General features: G+C 39.5%; 1 protein-coding gene across 3 annotated transcripts; it reads right to left on the reverse strand.

Moving 5' to 3' along the window:
• Positions 1-585: 585 nt before the first annotated feature.
• On the reverse strand, positions 586-21,533 carry LOC139622565 (polycomb group RING finger protein 5-A-like). 3 transcript variants are annotated; one of them, XM_071479936.1, is made up of 10 exons: positions 21,332-21,522; positions 20,540-20,745; positions 17,199-17,993; positions 16,331-16,427; positions 15,874-15,929; positions 13,687-13,746; positions 12,953-13,131; positions 12,547-12,645; positions 11,245-11,334; positions 586-975 (listed from the first exon to the last, which is right to left on the reverse strand). In XM_071479936.1, the coding sequence occupies exons 3-10, from the start codon at positions 17,311-17,313 to the stop codon at positions 928-930; spliced, it is 744 nt and encodes a 247-aa protein (XP_071336037.1). In that variant the 5' UTR covers positions 17,314-17,993; positions 20,540-20,745; positions 21,332-21,522; the 3' UTR covers positions 586-927. The 3 variants fall into 3 exon arrangements, with proteins under 3 accessions (XP_071336037.1, XP_071336036.1, XP_071336038.1); XM_071479935.1 differs by lacking the exon at positions 20,540-20,745 and having other exon boundaries at positions 21,332-21,533; XM_071479937.1 differs by lacking the exon at positions 20,540-20,745 and having other exon boundaries at positions 772-975; positions 12,953-13,128; positions 21,332-21,526.
• Positions 21,534-22,635: the final 1,102 nt, after the last annotated feature.

Below are 22,635 nucleotides of genomic sequence, written 5' to 3' on the forward strand. Positions count from 1 at the left end.
ATAAAGCTGCAGCCACGGTCTATAGGCTTAAGTTCACATTTTATAGCCAAAGCTAAGTCAGGTGTGACTGTGTGGCAAAAACCCACACAGAAAATTGATCAGGAATCTTATAATATTCATCTGATGAAGATAACTGATAAAGGCATTGGTATCAATAAAACCATATCGGTTCCCATCTCTAATCGTTACTTTACGTGAACAGCAGACATCAAGAAATAACAGAAACTACAAAGTGAATAAACTTCAGAGTAATTTGGCCTTTTTAAGATGGAATAATTATTATTGACGCCACAGATGCTCGCTGTCAGTTGGACATTCTGGCAGCTGAATTAATGAATAATTTATAATTAGTGTACTTATATTAATAATTAATCATTTTCTTATTAACTTATTCATTAAGTGATAGTGCAGCCCATTACAAGAGAAAACTGATGAAAACACTGTGCATCTTTCTTCTGGGATAATGAAAAAACACCGTCAGTGGATGTGAATCCAAACACAGCACAGACATTTCAGACTGTTGGCTCAGTGAGCCACACCTTCAGACAGTGAGAGTGAGAGTGACAAAACATGAAAACTTCCATCAACGGTAGAAAATCAACATTTAATCTACAGAGTTAGACAGGCAAAGTGAAGATATGGTCGTACTTCATTTCTGATCTCAACGCGTTTTTAGGCACAGGGACATACATTTAAAAATATCATATATTATAGCATATATTATTCTATGTAGCATAAAACCTCTTTACCATAACAACGTATGCACTTCATCATTGGCTGTACAAAAATACATTTAAATCTTTCTCTTTCTCAGCACATTATGGGCGTCTGTGTGTGTGCGTGTGTGTGTGTGTGTGTGTGTGTGTGTGTGTGTGTGTGTGTGTGTGTGTGTGTGTGTATGTGTGGTCCTCTTCTTGCAGCCGTACTTCAGCCAAAGTCGATTCGTGGCCGGTACTCAAGAACCATGGGATACGTCTGAGGGAGCAACAGAGAAAAAAGAGAAACTGTTTCAGAGACGGAGGATCGATCTTTAAAACATAAACACACTTCAGAGGGAAACCACACGACTGCTGCTGCTGCTGCTGGACACTGACATGAGTACTTACAACCAGAAGATCCCGGCTGCTGGTTATTAGTAACTGAGCAGACTTTAAGAAGTGCTGCTATTACATCAGTACAAGAGATGCACTGAAACACATTCATACACATTAAAATGTCAGTAAAATGTAGAGAGAGCAGTAAAATACATTATTATTTATTGATCAATTGGTGGTAAATCAAAAAAATTATGATAAAATTCAGATTATCAGCCTACAAGACAAATTTCTGGGACTCACAAACCTTGTTTGTTGAGCCTCAATATTCCTACACAGTGTCATATTTGGTCACACCATGCCCAGTTCAGTATCAAAACCTCATATAATAAAACTTGAAATGGTAAAACTCCTCAACTCATTAAATCAGCCTGTGAACAGAGCTGTAAGATGGAGAAGCTGACAGAGATAAAGAATTTAAAAAAGAGATGAATACTGTATTTTTCCCCCTCTCGCTCGCCTCCTTAGAGTCTTTCAGGCCAAATGTTTGTCAAATATATTTAGAAAAATTGAGGAAACATTTCTGAGGCTGTGAAAGTGTCTGTGCAGGATAAAAATCCAGTAGTTAGACTTGCAGTCATATCAGGCCAGACACATATTTTTAACCCCTGGCTTCTGAAGCTGCTTGTCCTGCTCCTGTTACATCTGACTTCAGACCGCAGGTTTCCTGGATTCAGAGGTAAAGAAGAATGTAAAGCCGTTTCCATTAAACTGTGCGGGATCCACCTGGCTCTGCTGTGCTGGGACGGAGGCCAAGTGTCTGATGCAGAAGGGCCATAAAAGAACAAAAGTAATAGAGGTCTGGCTGCTGCTCACTCTGCTGAGGCTCGATTGAAAAGTTCATTTCCAAAATGCCGTAAATCTCCTGTTTGGAAAAACTCTGATGGCCTGAACTTCAGCATTTCAATTTAAAGACAGAGCATCCAGCGTGTTGAAGTGTTAGACTGTTGCTGACCAAAATGTACTTAGCTCTTAACTTCGGTGCATCTTTCAAATTATTGTGATGACATAAATTTTTCAACAAAATAGAGAAAACCCTGTTGAAAATCGACACAGCCAAGTCTATGAGTTGCTTTAATATATCATAATGTTTCAAATCCTACACACTGGTGCTGTAAGAACAATAGAGTCTCAGATTTTCTCAAAAGGATCAAGTGTTGCTGCTTCTGTGGTCAACCAATCAGAGCCCTGTAAGCGAGGACATAATTTTTCTGATGCCAGAGCAAACGGAAACTGAGACATCAATGCAGCTGTTTTAATATCAGGTTTTAAATAGACCCAAGTGGCAAATACTAAAGCTGCCCAAACCTCTGTGTCGACTGAACATGATATCGATGAGACAGACAAATCACTTGCTGCTGATTATTTTGGGGAAAATAAGGCGCCCGTCCACTTCCAAACAGAGAACGGTTAGAGTTAAGACACCGAAAACAAAAGAAAATAAATAAAAATAACAAAAAAATAATAAATTAAAAACAGGATAACAGTAACAGAACCCAACCCTATAAACCATGTACGGCCGAGCTGAAATGCAAGATGTGTGGAAAAAGCTAAGAGACATCCCTGTGACCTAGAAACTGTTCATATCAAACTAATCTGCAACAGCAGATCAATAGATTGTGTTGGAAACATAATGTCAACTGGAAGGAAACTTTGTTCATTGTTAAATGTTTAACGTATCTGGCAAGTCCAAAAGTGCTGATGCTGAACACATTAGTAAACTGTTCACTGAAGCCATATTTGTTTCCCACCAAAAAAAATCTGATCTTGCAGCACAATATCCACATGTAGCAACTTTAGCATTACCAAACTTTTTGGTAATGCTAACTTTTTTTATGATTGGCCAGTGAGGTCTGATCTGAATTCTTGCATCTGCTTCAGTCTGTGTCTGCATTGCATGATGTCAGTGCAGAGTATTATTGGACCAAACGCCCTGCAGTAACCCCGATGAGACAAACACTCCCTGTGAGGTTGATGTCATCATCTGTCAAGTGGCATCTTCATAGCGAGTGTTTGGGTTGGTTAAATAACACGAACATCGACGCCGTCTCTTCGTTCACCTCCTTTTGTCTGTAAAAACCCATTTGAATTAATCGAATATGTGAGCTGCCCTTTTCATAAAACATTCAAAAAGTAAAAAGGCGAGTGTTTGTGTCAGAGCAGCTGCAAAGTGAAAAGTGTGTCTCCTGTTTTTGGAGCCTGTCTCCTATTTCTGGCAGCTTGAGGCTGCTGGTGCAGCAGAGTACAGCTGCTGTCATCTCCTCCGCCTCTCTGCATTTTGCTGCATCATGTCTCAGGAAAAAAAAAAAAAAAAAAGACACAGAACAACAGTGAATCCAATCTAACTGGTCTGTCACTGCGCCTGTGTATCTGCATCTCTGACACTCTTTCACTCAGCACTTCTGTCTCCACAGCCTTTAATTATAACGCACTAACACACACTCTGTGCAGCTGTCAGCTAGTTTTAAGGGATTTTGTTCTGGTGTCAAATAAACTGAAATGTAGAATCGTCTTAACGTGCAGCACAAGCAGAACTCCACCAAGGTGAAAAGAGAGAAAACTAAATTTGCTGTCAACTGCTATTTGGTTCAGCCAAAACAGTTTTCCATGGTACATCACCTATAGGAATATGTGGTATTAAGCTTGAAGCCAAAATAGTCCACTTTAATGGCTTTTAAGGCACTGAAAGTCATCGAGTCCAAAAAGTAAAGGTTTAGTCCTCACATTTTGAATTTCATGAAAACCTGGACTTGAATTGTAAAGAACCAAAGTCAAGTGGATGTTTTGGCCAAATGGTGACACTCAAGGAAAGTTCAGAGGGGGCGGGGTGACCAAAATCATTAGGAATTAGATTTCATGACAATGTGAACAGCATAGCACTGAACTTCTAAGAGTCTCAGATGTTATCAAACACAAACACACACACACACACACACACACACACACACACTCCTTACTAGAGTTCAATAACCTGACAGAGCTCAGGTTGGTCGACCAGAGGAGTACAGCATTAAAACCATCTACCGTGGATCTACTCCTGCAATTAAAGGTCCAATATTTTACACTTTTCCAGTGTTTTATCTGTAGTGTTGATCTCCATCAGAAGACATATTTGTGATTTTAAGAACCAAAAACCACCTCAGTGTAGTTTTACATCTCCTCTCTCAGGCTTCTCTCTGGAGCTCTAATAACAACAGGTCAGTGAGCCAATCAGAAGAGAGGATCTGAGCCTGAGCTGTTTTATAATCAAAAAAGACATGGAAATCTCACTTTATACAATATGGGGCCTTTAAAGAGCACCGTGTTCATGCCTGCACAAAGTTCTGTTCTGGATTATAACAGCTTGGACTGTTGTCAAGGTCAGTCGGGAAATGCATTCTGGGTTTACCATCTGGCCAATATTCAGAAAAGATGAAGCTGATCTACTAACTGGTTAGACAGATATTTCATTATTTCAGATATAACAGTATTACATGCTGGCTCCAAGTGCCAATAAACTTATATAATGTTATTCTTGGTGCTGATGCGCTGCAGGTACAGGTTTCAGTCTTAGGCCTGTGTAGAACTCTATTTCATCCACACACCCCCCCACACACAGTCAGTGTGTATGTTGCTACTTAGCTAAAGACAAAAACCCTCCAGCAACAAAAAAAAAAAACAGGCAAAAATGAGCTTTGCCTTCACTTTGAACAAAGTATAAAGAGCTTTGGACCTTGCTAATGTTGACTAAAGACTGACATTGAATTCAAATTATTCCTATAATATAGAGGGATTAGTAATTGGTGACAAGCAAGCAGTGAAAGCGCCTTGACAACTGAGCCAGGTCCTGGCATTTCAGATGAAGCTGCCTGTCAAGCCAGTTGTGCAAGCCACTGTAGTTTAACCAAAGCAGATACAATGTAGATATGAGGCTGGGTCACGCCACCAAGTATCTATATGTGGGACAGAGTAGGATTTAAAGGCAGTAGATATATGCCCCCGCGCCTGCAGGACCTAATGATAGGTCAAACCATCATTTAACATGAATACCAGGCTTCCATAGGAATGTTCGCACAACTTTTGGCACATTTTACGGTGTATTAATAACTGTCTTCTGTGGCTGCTTCGGCCCCCAGTAAATCTCTTCTTCACAGCTGAAGAGAAAAAAATGGGTTTGAGCAGAACAGTAGCTGCCGGGCCACAAGGTTCATCTTCTGAAAAGGACCGTCATCATTCTACATCCACCAGTGTCTGCTGAAGTGTCTAGACTGGAGCTCTGGACCAAACAGGGAAGACAAGACCTTGCTCCCAAGAACCAAAACAATGGTGTCCATCAGTGGACGTAGCGTAGTGATGTTGTTACAGCCTCACGGGGAGGTGTCAGGGTGGGTCATAGACTGTAAATACAGAAAGACACCTCTGTGACATCACCCACAGGTTTCTGAAGTTCAGAGTGAACTTCAGAGTGACCATCTAATTTGGTAGTTGATCATTTCATAGAGCTGATTTTCATTGACTTGAACAGGAACTGATGGGATAATACTCCAATCTCAATACTAAATACAAAGAAACTATAGAAGGAACCTGTGAAGTGATTTCTTATGAAACTTCTCTGCTCTAAAGGGGATCTATGCACTTTTTCTGAGGCAAAGTAACTTTTCGAGAGCTACTTTAAATGTATGAAAGCCCTTTTCTCCTATTAATAACTGTCTGCTAGAATCTGTGCCAATGCATTTTCATTCCCTTGAGAGTTTTTGTTGTTTAGACTTATCCTAGACTCAACTAAATCTTCTTGAAAACTCAAGTGTTATTTATACAGCTCAACAACACAAATCACAAATTTACCTCCAGGGGTTTAATCTGTACAACATTACGACAACCTTTGTCTTTAGGCCCTTAAGTCGGACAAGGAAAAACTCCCCCAAAAAATCCCTCGAGCGGAAAAAAAGGTTTGGCTTTCTCTGGATGGAGCACTTGCTTGAAGGTGTTTAGGAAAAAGTTTTGGGTTTCACTCTTAAGTTGTTTTCCATCACTCGGGCCAGAGGCTCGCCTGCTTCTGAATAACTGGTGCCAACACCTGAAACTGATTTGTGTTAACGAGGTGAATCCACGGATGGAACGACTCCGTCACGCCTGCAATTTGTGACTTTGGTTGATCTCGGAAATACATTTTAAGATTTAAAATAATGATAATAATTTGATGACTCCTTGTAAACTAATGAGAGACAGATCTGATCTTTGTCTGAGCAGAGTAAACACGGAGGGACGGTCGGGTCTGGGTGTCTGAGCTCTGTCTGTCCAACTCGACTGTCAGTGACCATGTCGCATTTAGACCGCGACTACGTGGGTAGCTTGGCTATCCCATTTCAAAGGCTCCTTCAAATCCGGCCAAAAAATGTAGCCTTCTTTCCCAACCTATCCCAAAATTCATTGCGCACTGGTAAAGACAATAATATGGCAGCAAACAACACCAACAGACAGCCTGAGGATCACACTTTCAGTTTACAGATCACACTTTAAGTATTGGGTTTCAGCTCATTTCAACAGCTAACGGTACAACTGTTAAAACCAAAGGCCTTAAAACCTCAAAAAAAGTTACGTGTTATCAAGGTTGCTAGGTGACAGGAGCTCTGCTTTATTATGCAATGGTAAGGGCAGACAAAGTGAAAATCCTCCATAGGCCAGACGGTCCGGCCTTTGCTGTCTATCATGGCTACCAAGGGCCACACCATTGTAGGTAATGTCCTCCAAAAGATGTGGCCCTTGAATTGGGACAGAGCATCTGTCGTCTTTATTCTTCTCCTTATCTATTGCTTTGGTTAAGACTTTGCTCATATGACAAAATAGAATGTATATTGATTTTAGGCCATTTTGTGTAATTTTGAAGATCACAGATAAGATTCTTGGCCATTTATTGTGCAATCCAAAATATGCTTTAAACAGATTAAATGGATTTAGTATGTCACAGTGAATGGATTTAAAATCCTGGATGTCCTCTACTATATATTGTGTCTAGGGATTATGTTTCTATAATTGACATAGTTCATGTTTTGCTAATATTCTTTTAAATTCTACTTACAGTCTACGTACAATCTAAGGCATTTCAGTACAACTGTTTTTCTGACTTTTATGATGTCTATGATGTTCATTAGTCAGAAAGCATTCAGATTCACAGATTAATTTTTCTCTTATGTTTTGTTTTTTTATCTCCATGGTAGCGATCAGAGCCAGTTTCCTGTTCTGACTATGTGACATCCTGAGATGTAACAGATACATTTTTCTATGCTCCCATGTGAGCGCTACTGTCCTGAAAGGCCTCTGTGTGTGTCTCAGCGTTGGAGGGAAAACTGAAGCCGGGCTGTGGAGTTGTCAGAAGGTTTAGACTGATGAATGACTCGTATCCTCTTTCTCTCCCTCCTCCATCTCCTTTCCTAACTCTTGTGCTTCGTAGCTGTCCTTCTCGTCCTCTCTGTCACTCCTCTCCTCACTTTGTCCTTTTCCAGACTGACTTCAAACAGGATTCAAAAATAATTTCTGGGTGTTTAACCTTCTGACTCACCGGCCCGGGACACAAATAATTCCGACAGACTGATTTTTGGTTGTTGTTGTTGTGGATCATCAGAGCTGTAGGCGGAGTGGAGGTGGAGGAAACATAAAAATACATTTGACACGGTGTTCCTCTTCACACATTCAATTTTAGTTTGAATGCATTCAAATCCTGAGCCTTCACCTGGGCTCAATGTGACTTTGTACTTTGGAGACATGGTGTACAAGGACATGGTATACGCCACTTTACACCAAAACCATCAAGTGTTTCTCCTCCTTATGAAGAAGGAACTGAGCTGAGTCACCATGGTTCCCTATCTAAACTAACACATAAGGAGTAAAATGTCACTATAATCCTTGTGATCACTGATTCTGTTAATTTGCAGGTCAAAGTGAGTCTGGGTGTTTGGATTAAAACTGGAATAAAACTAGAATTACCACCTCACAGCTGTATGTCTCTACCGAGTTACAGCATTGAATAATGGCCAGAGGTGTTTTTGCAGAACATTATGATGTCACAGTGAAGTTGACCTTTGACATTTTAGATACGAAGTGTCATCACTTCATTTTATCTGTATAGACATTTGAGTTAGATTGTGTCATGATTAGTGTATGAATTTTGTGCCAGTTTTAACTCACATGGTGCATCCTGGGAGGGCATTATTATTTTTATCATCATCAAAAAAAAAAAAAAAATCTGTGGCTGTGACTGAGAAAAAAATATTCTTTTTTAAAAATTACTATTTCTTCAGTTCCAAGCGTAGAGGGAACCCCCCTTTCCTGAGGGTTGTCCCCTCAATATATCACTGTAAACCTAACTATAACTAACTAAAATGTAAGTAATATAATAATATGAACTTGTGAAAATAAGAAATGCCAAAAAATGCATCGTTAGGTTTCAAATGATTTGAGCAGATCTTACACGAGTGGTTTGGATGCCCATCAGCCTTTTTCTGCTGCGCGTCATCAATAAAAGTCGATTTCACAGTAACGGCTGCTGTACTACTTGGAGCGACTGCTTGCCAGAGTTGTGCACTTTGAATGATTTGTTTTATTGTTCTGAGTCCTGAAACATAACGTTTATATCATTTGTGTCCACGACTCTCCATATGGGATAAAGTGCCCAGATGGAAAAATGACATGGAACTACAATTCTGACAATCTGTGCACGCGACACGGACAATCTGCAGCTCATTATTACATAAGAAGGATGTCAATTCAAACTGGATGAATCAGATCAAACAATGTTGGAAAACAGGCGTCAATTTTTTGGTCATTATGCAGTATGATTACTTCATGTCTGGGAATAATAATTATACATACAGTTATCATTTTTTTCTTTTTCCACCTACTCTCACTGCATAATGAAACACATCCTAAATGATCATTTTTTAGCTCAGAAAAATAAGGATTTTGCCCATTTATTTAAAAAGATTCCTGTTTGTGGGACTGTTTAAGATATATTATCACATTATATGAAGCAGACATGAGAAGCTACAGACTGTAGAAGTCTCATACTGCCTTCCTTTCCCCCTGCTCCTCCTCCTGCTGCCCCGGTATGTGATGCCTCCTCCTGTGGTGCCAGCTGTCTGCGCTCCTCAGTCACCGTCTACTTGTTGATGGAACCTTTCACTGGCTAATCGTTCATGTGAACACGCACGTGCAGATGAACAGATCAACATTCAGTCACCAAGTACAGGAATGTATACGCTCACACACACAGGTGAGTACTTATACTGTAGATGGGGATTATGAACACACACACACACACACACTGGCCCACTGAACAACAGGACCGATGAGCCTGAAGCCTGAGGCTGACAGCGCCGGCACGTTTCAGACTAAACCTCCTGCTCCTGCTGTGTGTGTGTGTGTGTTCTTCTGTTGTCATCTTTGTGAGAACCAATTAAGATTATAAGTGAAGACACTGTCATAAGGTGAGGACAAGTCCTTGTTTCTTTTGGGTTGTGTCTTTGTTTCAGAGTTTAGGGTTAGGATTAGGTTTAGGGTAAACATTGGGTTTAGGCTGAGTCCTGTGATGGTTTAAGTCAGAGTCAAGGTGTTTACAAGAAGTGAAGTACAATTACAAGCATGTGTTCTTTGTGTCTGTGTATGTTGTTAGATTTTCATTTTCCAAACCTGATCACCACACATAGAATCTGTGTGTCTCTTACTGAGTCTTACCTCGGTTTGGGCAATTTTCAAAATCTAACATGTACGTATATACATATATATACATATACCACTGGTCGTTTTTTCTTTTTTTTTCTTTTCTTTTTTCTTTTTTTTTGCAGATAGGGGGTTACAATATTTTTAAATAATATTTACATTTAATTTAATATAATTTTTTATAACATTATTTTATTTTATCATATAATTATATTGTTCTATCATGTTTCAGGTGTTTTTTTTACAAAATATAATTACATTATTGTATATTATGTTTCAGGTACAAGCAATAGTAAGCAAAGCAGTGAAATGAGGGTCAGACTCTGCAGAAGGGCAGACTGTGCAATTTGCAAAAGGAAAAAAATATACAAACAAATATACATTATGCAGAAAAATATGCTAAACTTAGTCTTAACATCGGTTCTGCATTTCCTTTGCCGACTCTCACTACTAAACTTCTGTTCTAGTCAATATTAAACTTTCATAATCAAGAAATGTTGCTCATTCTGTTTTAATCTGCTTCACTGTCTCAAATCTACTTTTCTGTTGACTTGTCAAAAATTTCAGCAGTTCTGGATACTACTCATATTGGTTATGATGCAAATTCATTAAAAGGAACTTCATGTGGGTTTCTAAAAAAATTCCCCCAAAATAGCCAAAATGATCTAAAACACTTTGGAGAAAGTTGGAGTCAAATCAAAAACAAAACGGATTTACTTCACCTGAGGCAAAGAAGCATATGTAGTTGTAGTGTAGCTAAATAATAGTTTATAAAAATTAAGGCTTTAAATAAGTCACACAAATATGATAATAAATATTTAAGACATTCATGTTCATGAGTGTTCTTGGCGAAGCTTTGGCATGATAGCATATACAGTAAGACTAAAACTTTCTTTCAAGCTGACCGGCTCTGAAATTTCAGCAGTTTATACTCACAAAACAACAACAACGCAAAACTTCAGAGTGAAAAGTCTCCTTTCAACCAGTTTGACGTCAGAATTCCTTCTTTAATAGAATATGAGTCATGAAAGATTCTTGGAACAGAAACCTTCTTGGTGCAAAATCCTTTTCAATGCTGAATAGAGAAGTCATTCAACCAGCATTAGTTTTCACACATGCATTCACACACAAACACACACATAGTTGTACTAATTCTGAGAACGTTTTGTTTATTTACTTTCATTCTTACCCGAACCTAATCATATGGAAACTTCTGCCTGTGTAACCCCAACCCCAATCTTTACCTTGAACCTTAACTTGAGAACTTAATGCTAATGTCTATGTTCAAAGGTTGGAGATGAGCTTTCAGTCTCTCTTTGAGGATGTAAACCCCCACAGTGAGGGACTGCAGAACACGCACACATATACACAAAAAAATAATTTCCTGTACCAGTGCATCAACTCATTAGCATGCAAACATGCACACATAAACAGGAAGTGAGGGTTACAGCCTTACATTCTCTCCATGTAGCCTCCATCGGGTCATGTAGATGAACTCCAGAGTGTGATCTCTGCCCATGATCTCTCCATTACACAGCACATCCAGCTGGACACAGAAGAAAGAAATGTACAGTCAGAAATAACTTAAATGTAAATATTTCCACAAGACAACATGAACGGAAGTGGCTAGGGGTCAAAATGACAATGTGATGCAAAAACCTGTCAAAGGATGACAAGAAAGAAACGGAAAAAAAGAAAAAAAAATGCTTAATATGAAGTGAGAGGGGAAGTTCACTGTGGCAGTGAGTGGGAGGATGCACTGAGCTTGTGAGTTACACCAGTTTTAACTCGGTCTGCAGGCAGCATGGAAGCCAGCAGTCTTTATGCTCTGATAAGGCTGACTGCTGATAATGATAATAAATTATTAATGAGCATCTGGCTTCACACAGACCGGTTTCAGAGTCAAAGTTAACCTGGTCAGAGTTTGACTTCCTGTTTGGGACCTTTGTGCTGTAGCTTCTGCACAGTTTCTGTTTGCTTCTCATAAGTTCTGAGGAAAAGTCTTTGCTGACATTTTATTTGTTTATTTTCTTAAAGCTGAAAGTTATTTTAGCAAAAAAAATATATATATATTTTATGTCCTCTGCATGGTGGTGTGTTATCAGAGGTTCACAAATGTACTGATTAGAGTTGCCTCCCAATAACTTTTGACAATGTTAACACAGTCTGTAGCAATTCAAACCAATGCACTAGCTAATCATTAAACATTTGACAGTACATTCGCCTCATGTGACAGTAAGTAAGTAATTGCAGGTTGTATAAGACCACTTAATAGAAGCTGCAGATCTGTAATAAAGTCATAGTCTATATTGAGGCCTGTATACCGGTTCTGTCTAAGACCATTAGTCTTAGATGGAACAGGTATACATCTTTGTGGAGGGTTAGCTGTACTTTTTCAAAGCTTTTAAGAAAAGTTATTTTTTAACTGATATCTAGCATTTAAGCTACACTTTTCTGACTGATTAACACATTGCACCAAAGAATAGTCACGTAAAAAAAAAATCTTGTTAGTTAATTCAAAGCTATTTTGCCATGACATGCTATATATCATGTGTAAGTTTTTGCCATTGCTAGTCAACGTTGGCATTAACAGCTGTTTACTTACCAGCAACACAACACAATAATGGCTGAAGCTCTTGTTAAGACTGGTAATTAAATAGTTGTCAGTGCTAACGTTGGCAGTGTAGCTGTAGCAAAAGTTACAATTAGTTCCTTTGAAAGGATTGTAGTTTCTGAGCTGACTGAATTTGTTCCTTACCTCGTAAGAGCTGGGCAGCTTTAGTTTAAGACTGAGAAACTTCTTAATTGTTCCCACGGTGACTCGACTGGAGCAGCGGATGAACCTCTTCATCAAATCCTAATTGGATGAGAGACAAATTCTATTACAACCTGACTTAATGAGAGAGGCAGCTAAAAGATGAATAAAGATTTTTCCTAAAAAATTTAAACCTATAAGGCCCTGTTTTTAAAAGTTTATTAGTATTTAACATTTCTCAATGACAAAGTTATATTACACAGAAATTATTATATTATATTATATTATATTATATTATATTATATTATATTATATTATATTATATTATATTATATTATATTATATTATATTATATTATATTATATTATATTATATTATATTATATTATATTACAGTCAAAGACACACACCGTGACAGTGCTCTCCCCTGACTGTCCCGTGTTACGCAGACAGTCCAGACAGATGGCTATCTGGGGATCACTCCTGTGGTAGTCGTCATCGCCACCACCATCGCCATCGTCGCCACCACCATCGCCACCGTCGCCTCCAACTTCAGGCAGCCCGAGCCTCTGGCACCTCAGGTTTTCTGCTGTAGTTTGAGACAGTTTAAGGTATCAAAAAAAAAAAATTTTTAAAAATGTTCGTTAAAACTTTTTCTTAAATAGAAAATGTGGTTTGTCAATTTATCAAACAGTATATTAAGATTTTCAAATGTCTTAACGATTAAGATTAAATGATGAATGTATGAATTATTGCCCCCCATGAAAAACAGTACAAGCCTTGTTTGCACCAGAGGAGCTTAATTTTTTTTTTGGTTAATGTATGAAGAGGAAATTCCCTAAAATCAGCGCTGCCCCAGATTCACATGAACAAGCTCAAAATAATACGATGAATAATCACATGCTGATGAAACAAAACTTTATCAAAAACTCCCCTAATCTATTGATTTTACTTCTGCCTCCTCTAAAAATGGGAGGAAGACAGAAAGTGTGAATCAGAAGCTACAACAGAGAGAGAGAAATGGCAAACTCTTCCATTTAGTCTAGTTACCAGAAAATTGTGTTTAATTTACACAGAATATTACTCATGAAATGCAGATGATATCCCTTAGTCATATTCACAGTCTGAGTGACAGACAGCTTACCTTGGCCATTTTCTTTGGGCTGGTTCTTCCGCCAGAATTCGAGTTCTTGCTTTTCCTCTTCTAGTTCACATGAATAGATAAAAGGAAGAGAGTGTTTAAAAACAGCACTGAGAAACAAAAAGGCAGTCAGACAGACCGCATCTCTATAAAGAAGGGAGGAAGGGTGGTTTTTGATTTTGATTTAGACATTGGAGAGATTGAAATCCTGTTCCACAATAGTATCTACGTTTAAAGAACTAAGTTTCTGTTTATTAAATTTGGTGTGAAATTTAAGTTCTTTGGGATGTAATGGAAGATGTTTAAGCAAAATTGCTAAATACAAGCTCCTTTACATAGAGACCTAAGCTTATCAAACAGGCTGCACCACCCTTCTATCCAGGCAATGGGCTGCCCTGCCATAACTGATTTATGGGCTAGGGATGGTGTTTTCTAATATGAGCCACCTGCACTAATTTTACCACAGCTACAAAAGATAAAATACTGTCTCGGTTCCTTGGAGCATGTGGCTAATATTTTGTCTCCAACAACCCAGTTTGGAACGATAGTGGAATCTATAAAAGCAGGTTTTTATCCTCTCAGTGTTTTCTCTTTGCCAAAAAGCACTCAGACAAGACATCCAGTCAGTTCACACTGCAATACTGTGTTCATACGGAATAAAACTAGTTTCATTCTACACCATGCACAATCAAAAGCAAAGAGAGCTTGATTTTGAACACATGGATGTGTTACATGTCTGCTAAAGAAAAAAAAACAAGTCTACGCTTCTAAATCCATAAAACAGATTTCATATGAGGCTGATTTTTACACCACTTGGCTGAGCAGTGCGAGCGCCAAAAAAATATATGATGTTTGCTCCATCTCTCGGCTGCCAGAGCGCCCTGTCAGTGGAGGTGAAGTTATGGAGTCATAAAATTATAGTGCCATCACAGCTTTAGTTAGACATGTTGACTTGGCTCCTCGTTGGCCCCACTGCAGACAGACGGTTGTACATCTTCTACTTGTTCTGAGCTCTTGAGCATCCACCTTTCTAAAGATAATGTGACACTGACAAACAAATACTTCACTGATGTCAGTAGGAACTCCCTTCCACCTTATAAGATGATCTGTTACAATGCAGCTTGTTTTTGTTTAGCTGAAAGAGCACTTCATTAGGGTGGATGCTTTTCAGCCATGTGGGTTTGAACTTAGGTCTTTCATGCTAAAGCCATCAGATCTGATAAATTACTAGCTTTGAAACTCAGTGTTAATAAAAAAAAAAAAAGAAAACAGTTAAACTCCTGGGCCTGAATGTGTGTCACTGTTTGAATATGACGCAGGGTGCTGCTCAGCTCAGTTTGCAGGTTTACTGTAATGCAGGTCCTGCTTTTTATGGAAGTTGCAAGGGTTTTAAAAATATGGATGAATATCAATTCAATTATCAATTATCAAGGAAAATGTGTCTGGATGATTTACATGTGCATGCTGACTCTGCAAAACTCCCTTAGACCAAACAGTCACTATGTTGCTGGTAAGAAGTTGTAGCTGCATTAATTTTAAGATTGTTGTTAAGACATTACTAGGCAGTTACTTTGTGTTCCGGATAGTTATTAGGGTGTTGCTAGGTGGTTTCTAAGGTCTTACTAAATGATTGCTGGGGCATTGTTGATGGTGTTGCTAAATGGACACTAAGGTGTTTCTGTTGATTTTCAGGGTGTTGCCAAGGAGTTGCTATGATGTTCAGGTTGACTGATGGGTGAACCTCTAGCAGTAGTACAGTGTTTTTCAGTATCTTTACAAACATTATACAACAGCTAGAAGCAAAAACCTTAGCTCACTTCTCCTCACTAAGCCTGATTTTCAGGGTGTTGTCAAGGGGTTGCCATGGTGTTCTTGGAACTACATTGTACTGCTAGGGCGTTGCCACCAAGTAACATTCTAGCAGTACAGTGTTTTTCAGTGTTTTTATAAACAACAGTTAACAGCAAAAACCTTGCCTCAATATGCCTTGTACTCAATAAGCCACATATGTCAATGTATCATGTGAGTATGTGGCATAGTAAAAAATTAATTGCATGTCTTTTAATAAATTTTGTGATTGGAGTGCTGTCATTTACTAAATTATTTTCCTACCTCCCATGAATAGTCACATCATTTGTCATGGATTGCAAACTGAGGAGACAGATGGATGAAACCATCAAGCAAACTCACTTTCTCTGAGTCCTGGCACCAGCTTGAAAATGATCTCCTCCAGGGTGTTGTCCAACCTGAGAATAAGGAGAGAAGAGAGTGTGAGATGAAGAGGTGAAAATAGAGAGAAAGGTGATAGAGAGGTTAAGAGGAAGTTAAATAGGGGATAGAAAAACAATTAGAGTAGGTGACGGTTGGGGGGGGGGCAGTAGTGGAGGTAGAGGAGAGAGGGATCAGAGAAAGAAAGAAATAAGGGTGCAGCTAACAAAATGGAGGTAAATGGAATTGAATGTTGTCCTCAAAGCAATGAAAATTTTTTTTAAAACATTTTTAAAACTTAGCAGTTTCTTCAAAGATGAAGCAAAAGGGACAGAGCCTGAAGGAAGATGAGTGAGAAACTGCAAGCAACCAAGGAAGTCAAAAGAAGCTCAGTCAAATAAAAAGTGAAGACGAAGCGAGAAGAGGAAGTACATCCTACCTGAGCATCTCCAGTGGGTTGGTCTCATGGACCTGAATGCCACATTTAGGACAGTCATTACTCTCCTCAAAGTGCTGCACAATACAGCTCTTACAGACTGCAGAAGAAACAACATCAACATTTTCTATTGCGGTTAAATTAGTATCTCCAGTGGCAAATCTTTGTCAAGACAGTTTGACGTCTTCTTGTTCTACACAAAACTTAAAAGAGCTTGCTAGCTCACTCTAGCAGGTTAGCTTGCACGTTCACAAGCTCTTTAACTGACATGCTGAAAACATTACTCATAAATTAGTTGGCAAACTGTCAGTCTCCACATGCATGAAATGTTCACAAAAAAAACAAGATGATTACCTCCAGCCTTAAAGCAACACTATATAAAAATCCTGATTAGCTATCTCTGAAGCAGTTTGTTAACATGTGAATGTTTTCCCCCACTGAACTGCTCACAATTAAATATTCTGAGCAATACGACATGAATGCAGCATTAGCTTTAGAGCTGAATCAATTTGTTGATTAATTGATCAATAAGTCAAACAAATTATTTTGATAACAGTGATTATTTCAGTCATTTCATAAACTAAAATTTTGGAAAAAAAAGCCAAATACTTGCAGATTTCAGCCTCTCAAAAGAAGATTTGCTGCTTTTCTTTGCCATTTATCATTGTAAAGTGAATATTTTGGGATTTGGGTTTTTTTTATTTTACATTTGGTCAAACAAATAGGGAAAACCATACCTTCAGCTCACAATGTTTCACAATGTATCACTAAACTATTAATCAGTAATAATCATTACTTGTACCCCTAATTTAACTAAAACTCCTCATTTGACAATGACATGTTCACAAAACATGTGTGTTGTTTCACTCACAGGTGTGCAGGCACTCGGTGACCGTGGTCGGTTTGATCAGGTAACCTCGACACAGGTAACAGGTGATGAAATGGTTAAAGTCTCTCACCAAGTGCTTCCTTCCTGTAGCAGCCATGTTTGGATTTTTTTTTTTAGCGACGCTGCAGGATACCAACCTGGAGTCAGAGTTACAGTTTGAAGCTGAAGGGAAACACCACCTTCTAGCTTTGGAAGAGTCAGACGTCCATTCACAACAATGAGCAATGGGAAGGTTGACAGTTACAGGCAATGATAGCCTGCTAGAGTTTAGTTACGATTTTAGTTGCAACTGGGTGTTAAGAGTTCACCAACACTGGCTAATGTTAGTCCAGGCTTCACTTTCAACAATTTCTGAGCAGTAATTGGTCCTACTGTGTAAAATCTTGCTCCATCCTTGACTCAAATCCTATTTTGTGATCAGTTTTTCTTCAATAACATCTCCCACTCACACCTTACTCCATCTTCACTGCATCTTCACTGTTTGTCCCATTAAAATAAAAAAATGAAAAAACACCAGTCTTGTCCACTCTGTGCAGTTCTGCTTCAATCAAACACGTTTGTTAAATTCCCAGAATTCCCAGAGAGTAAGATGTTTCGCTTTCCTCCCTGTCTCGGAACAAAGTGCCATTTTTAATCCATGAAGGGTCAAAGGTCAACTGACGACATCTGCACATTCATTCATCATTACAGTGCCACTGCTGTTGATGTCCTCATTCTTCTACGGGCACACAGTGACATGGGTCCAACTGATGCCTTTTTAACTCACAATGAAAACACCTATGGAGAATAAAAACACAAGAATCAGGATTGAACAGGATTGTGCGATGTGCAGAGTACAGATAAAAAAAGAAAGGAAATATATATAATATATATTATTATTACATTTATACACCCTTGCACAGACACACATTTACAGTACATAAATAGCAAAGAAATAGGAAGAAGCTTTGAAATAAAATTAGAAATAAAAGCATTTATAAATCCACATTAAACAAAGAAAAAAAAGAAAGAAAAAAGAGAAAATTTAGACAACTCAAAGCACAATAAAAAATATACAAAAATATTTGAAATGTCTCACGAAAGGAAAAATATGATGAGAAAACATGATTAAAGCCTTAAAGAATACATTTTCACTGATCACCTCTATCAATAATATGAAAAAGCATTTAATATGTTTCTGAGAAAAACATAATTCATCAACAAACAAATCAGTTCAGATAGTTGTCAGTGACATGTAAAACAGCCTTGAACAACCACACAGGCTCCATGTGAAGATCTCAGGCTGTGACCTGGCTCACTGTTACTTTACAGGTCAGTTATAAAACCTGGATCAAACCCAGACACTTATTAACATCACCTTTCTGACTTTCTGAACTCTGAGGAGCAGATTTTTTTTTTTCAAACAATTTAATAACCACCCACAAACAGCCAGGGCCAGAGGCGTCCTGGTCTTGGGTTGTCCACCCATTTGCATGTACGTCTGTCCATCCCATTCTTATTAATGCTGTGAGGGACGGGCTTCAAATTTGGCAGAAACATTCACTTGGACTCAAGGACGATTTGATTAGATTTTGGGTGTCGAAATCTAGTCAAGGTTGCACATTAACAGATAACAGTAATTTAATTATTTTATTTATTTATTTATTTTTTGGTTTGCTCTATTACATCCAGTAATTACTGTGATTGTTATTAACTAACAGTGACACTAACATTGGTCCAACAGGACTGTAGCAGTTCTGACCTACATGCATCCGTCTCTGGATTACCATTACTATGAATAGCTAAAACTCTCCAACTTGCCCCCATTCCATCCCCACTTTGATGGATCTGAATGAATTTCTGTCTCCCTGCTTCAAACATAGAGACTGTGCTGTATATGAAGCTTCAGAGCAGTAGCTGGGAAGCCCACTCATAAGTTTCATATTTACTGTGCTTTTACAAACCATTTATTTTAATGGCATGGCGTCAGTTCTGCTGTTACAGTAAATGAAGTGAGCGAGCCAGTAAATGTTTGTGGATGTAAGATTAGGCACTGTTCTCAGGTCTGATTCATTCCCTTTGTAAACACACAGCGGCCCCTCCATGACTTGATAACAGGCTATCATCAAATACTAATCATCATACAAATTAGTCCAATAACAGTCACTGAATAAACTGTTTGTATTTATTTACCTCGTCCAGCATTTCACATCAGTCGGACACTTCTAACTAAGAAGTATTATATTGCTATAAATTCACCTGATGTGCAATTAACCTCAGAGTCCAAATGACTCACTGTGAGTTTTGGTGGGCTGACCTGCCACAGCTTCATGATATAGGAACATAATTTACAGCACCAGAAGTAAACAACACAACACCTCTGTGTAAATTAACTGTGTCTAACAGACACACAACTGTAAGCTTCTGTAGGAACATTAGAGGTTTGTGGCAAGATTAAGATAAGGATACTGTCATGTTTTAAAGGTCCCATATAGTATTAAGGTAGATGTTGATGTCTGTTTTTTTTATTATAAAGCAGGTCTAGGTTCTATATTAATACTATCAAAGCCTCAGTCCACAGAGAAATGCACACAACCTCTATTCAGAAACTGAGCCTTAAAATGAGCCGTCAGGACTTCTGTAACTTTGTGATGAAATCTGCTATAGTTTTACTCCATCGCTCAGTCAGCCAATCAGAGGAGAGGAGAGGCTCACAGACATGTTGTTACTAGAGCTCCACAGAGAAACCTGAGAGAGGAGATGTAAAACTACATTGAGATTGGTTTTGGTATTTCAAAACAAAAATATATCTTCTTATTGATACCAACACTTCAAATAAAACACTGGACCTTTAAAATTACATAAAATAGAGGAATAGCCTCCAGTCAAAAGTAAAAAAAGTTGACTCACTAAATGGCACATATTTAGTCCTATGTATGAGGTGCTCTGCCAGTTTTCTATGTAATTAGTCAAGGACACTATTATTGTTATTCATGAACATATGCAATCTAAACACTGTGCCAAGCCTTGGTCAAAACATTACAACTCCAACGTCTTAGCGGGCAGCTGAGTAAAACCCATCCTATGTATTCATTTTATTTGCACCAGGCTAATTATGACATATTGTCTATAACATTTCTAACAAAGTCTGAGTCGTTGTACTGACTTTCTTTGTCACAGTGTTGAGACAGGAAATCATTTCCACTCCTTTCACCTGCTGTTTGCAAACTTAAGGCAGCTCCCTTCAGCAGCAGCTGTAAGGTCAGGCTGGGGGGGGGGGGGGGGGGGGGGGGGCACTTCATTCTCATGTGCAGCTCCCATCGTTTTGAAATGACGTCACATACCCCGCCATGCTGCGCGTGCGTCAGGTGTGCGGACGGTGTTGGACACATGGAGGCAGAGCTGGAGGCAGAGCTGGATTCAGGCAGCTTCCCCCGCGGCAGGAGCGAACTGCAGACCGGGGGAAGCGAGCAGGTCGCTCCGGGCTCCTGCTGCGCTCGGCGTGGGTCGAAAGATCTCAAGTGCGCAGCTGAGAAATCCCCTCAGTGTCCTCAATGAGCCACACACACACACACACACACACACACACACACACACGCGTGTTATTTATTCACACAGCCGATCTGCTTATCTCATCGTTAAGGCGCGTCACGGTCTACGTCACCGGTGTCAAAACAACATCAATGGACGACGCGCACACATTACAGCGACACGCACACATTACAGGGACACGCACACATTACAGCGACACGCACACATTACAGCGACACGCAACGTCGCAGCACGTAAAGCTGCTGTATGTGTCCCGATCTATCTACACACGCACGCACGCACACACACGCACACGGCACGTATCGACAGTAAAAGTTGCGGGGCGTCACGTCACGGCCTCTGGACGACGCGGGCGGAAAGCGCACCGCATGCGGGATATCCACCGTTTGCGTGGACATACCGCACTTGAGTGTGCACGGCGGTCGCACTTTGCGTTTCCGGGGGGGGGGGGGTAGAGAGAGAGAGAGAGAGAGAGAGAGAGAGAGAGAGAGAGAGGAGGTCCAGCCAGCAGCGTCAAAGTTTGACTGTAACGTAACGCAGCCGACGTCGCCTGAAATAATAAGAAAGAAAAACACATTCCTCACCTCCGTCCTCACTTTCCCGCCGCCTCTGGAGTTGCTGATGCCGCGGCCGGGTGGGAACGTCCACCATGACACCGCCGGGTCCTCCCGTTCAGGCTGCTCCGTGCACTGGAGGAGGAGAGAACACGGAACTGGTCGGCTCGGATCTGCCCCAGTCCGCCCAGCAGCCGAGCAGCCAGGCAGGCGGCGGAGAGCAGCGGTGGGCGGGGAGCCACCAGGCAGGCAGGGCTCGGAAACTGAAAGCAGTTGTGTAACTGTGTGACTATTGGCCTATAACACACACACACACACACACACACAGATGCACTGAGCGCCGTGTGTAGTGATGACACAGCAGACATCTACATGACATCCACTGCATGTGTGTGTGTTCTGGAGGAGGGATCCCTCCGCTGTTGCTCTCCCTTAGGTTTCTCACATTTTTCCATTAAAGGTTTTTTTTTTTTTTTTTGGGGGGGGGGGGGGGGAGTTTTCCCTTGTCCGGTTCCAGCGGGTGTTGTAGTACTGTACAGATTAAAAATGTTCAATTTCTGATTTGTGATATTGGGCTATATCAATAAAATGCACAGCCACTGCAACTCTGTCTGAGGTGGAAGCACAGAGCAGATGATCAGCTGAAGATTAGTTAAATGAGGGATTACTGAATCTTGTTGTTGAACTAAACTGAATCTAGATGTTTGAGTTATCCAGCAGCTGAACTCACTCCGACCTCCCTTCAAATTTTGTTCAGACAATTGGTCCCAACACTGTTGCAGATGTTTGCACAGATGTGTTGCACATGCAGGTTGCTTTGCTTTCACCTTCTGTCCATCTCGTCCCAAAGCAGCTCCACGGGGTTTAGGTCTGAAGACTGAGCTCATCAATTATTCATAGTATAAATAAGGAAACACAAAATGCATCACAAAATCAGATATAATTATGCAAAGTATAGTGCTGGTAGTAAAAATTACAGAAGAAATGAAAATGACTAAATAATGAAAATAATAATAATGATAATAAAAACCTGAAGAAAAATCTTTTACAAAACAAAAGAAACAAAATTGTTTCATACAATTGAGATTTTGTTTTATGGAAAGTGCAAAAAAAAAAAAAAAAAGAAAAGAAAAAGTGTTGCTTTATCTCAATGTATACATACTGGTTCTTTTCTTCTAAGGTTATGGCTCATTATCTTGCTGTCTGATGGGCCCTGACCAACCAGTCTGTCTTCCTTTGTTACTTTTAAGGCTTCATTTACTTCCATTACCTCGGACGGTTTATCACTTACCTTTGTACCATTTAAGGTTTTTCCACCGGATTAAAGCTGCTTA

Source organism: Trachinotus anak, unplaced genomic scaffold, assembly GCF_046630095.1.
Source record: "Trachinotus anak isolate AG129_WGS33_773 ecotype Australia unplaced genomic scaffold, CSIRO_AGI_Tana_v1 ptg000007l, whole genome shotgun sequence".
NCBI classification, from domain to species: Eukaryota; Metazoa; Chordata; class Actinopteri; order Carangiformes; family Carangidae; genus Trachinotus; species Trachinotus anak.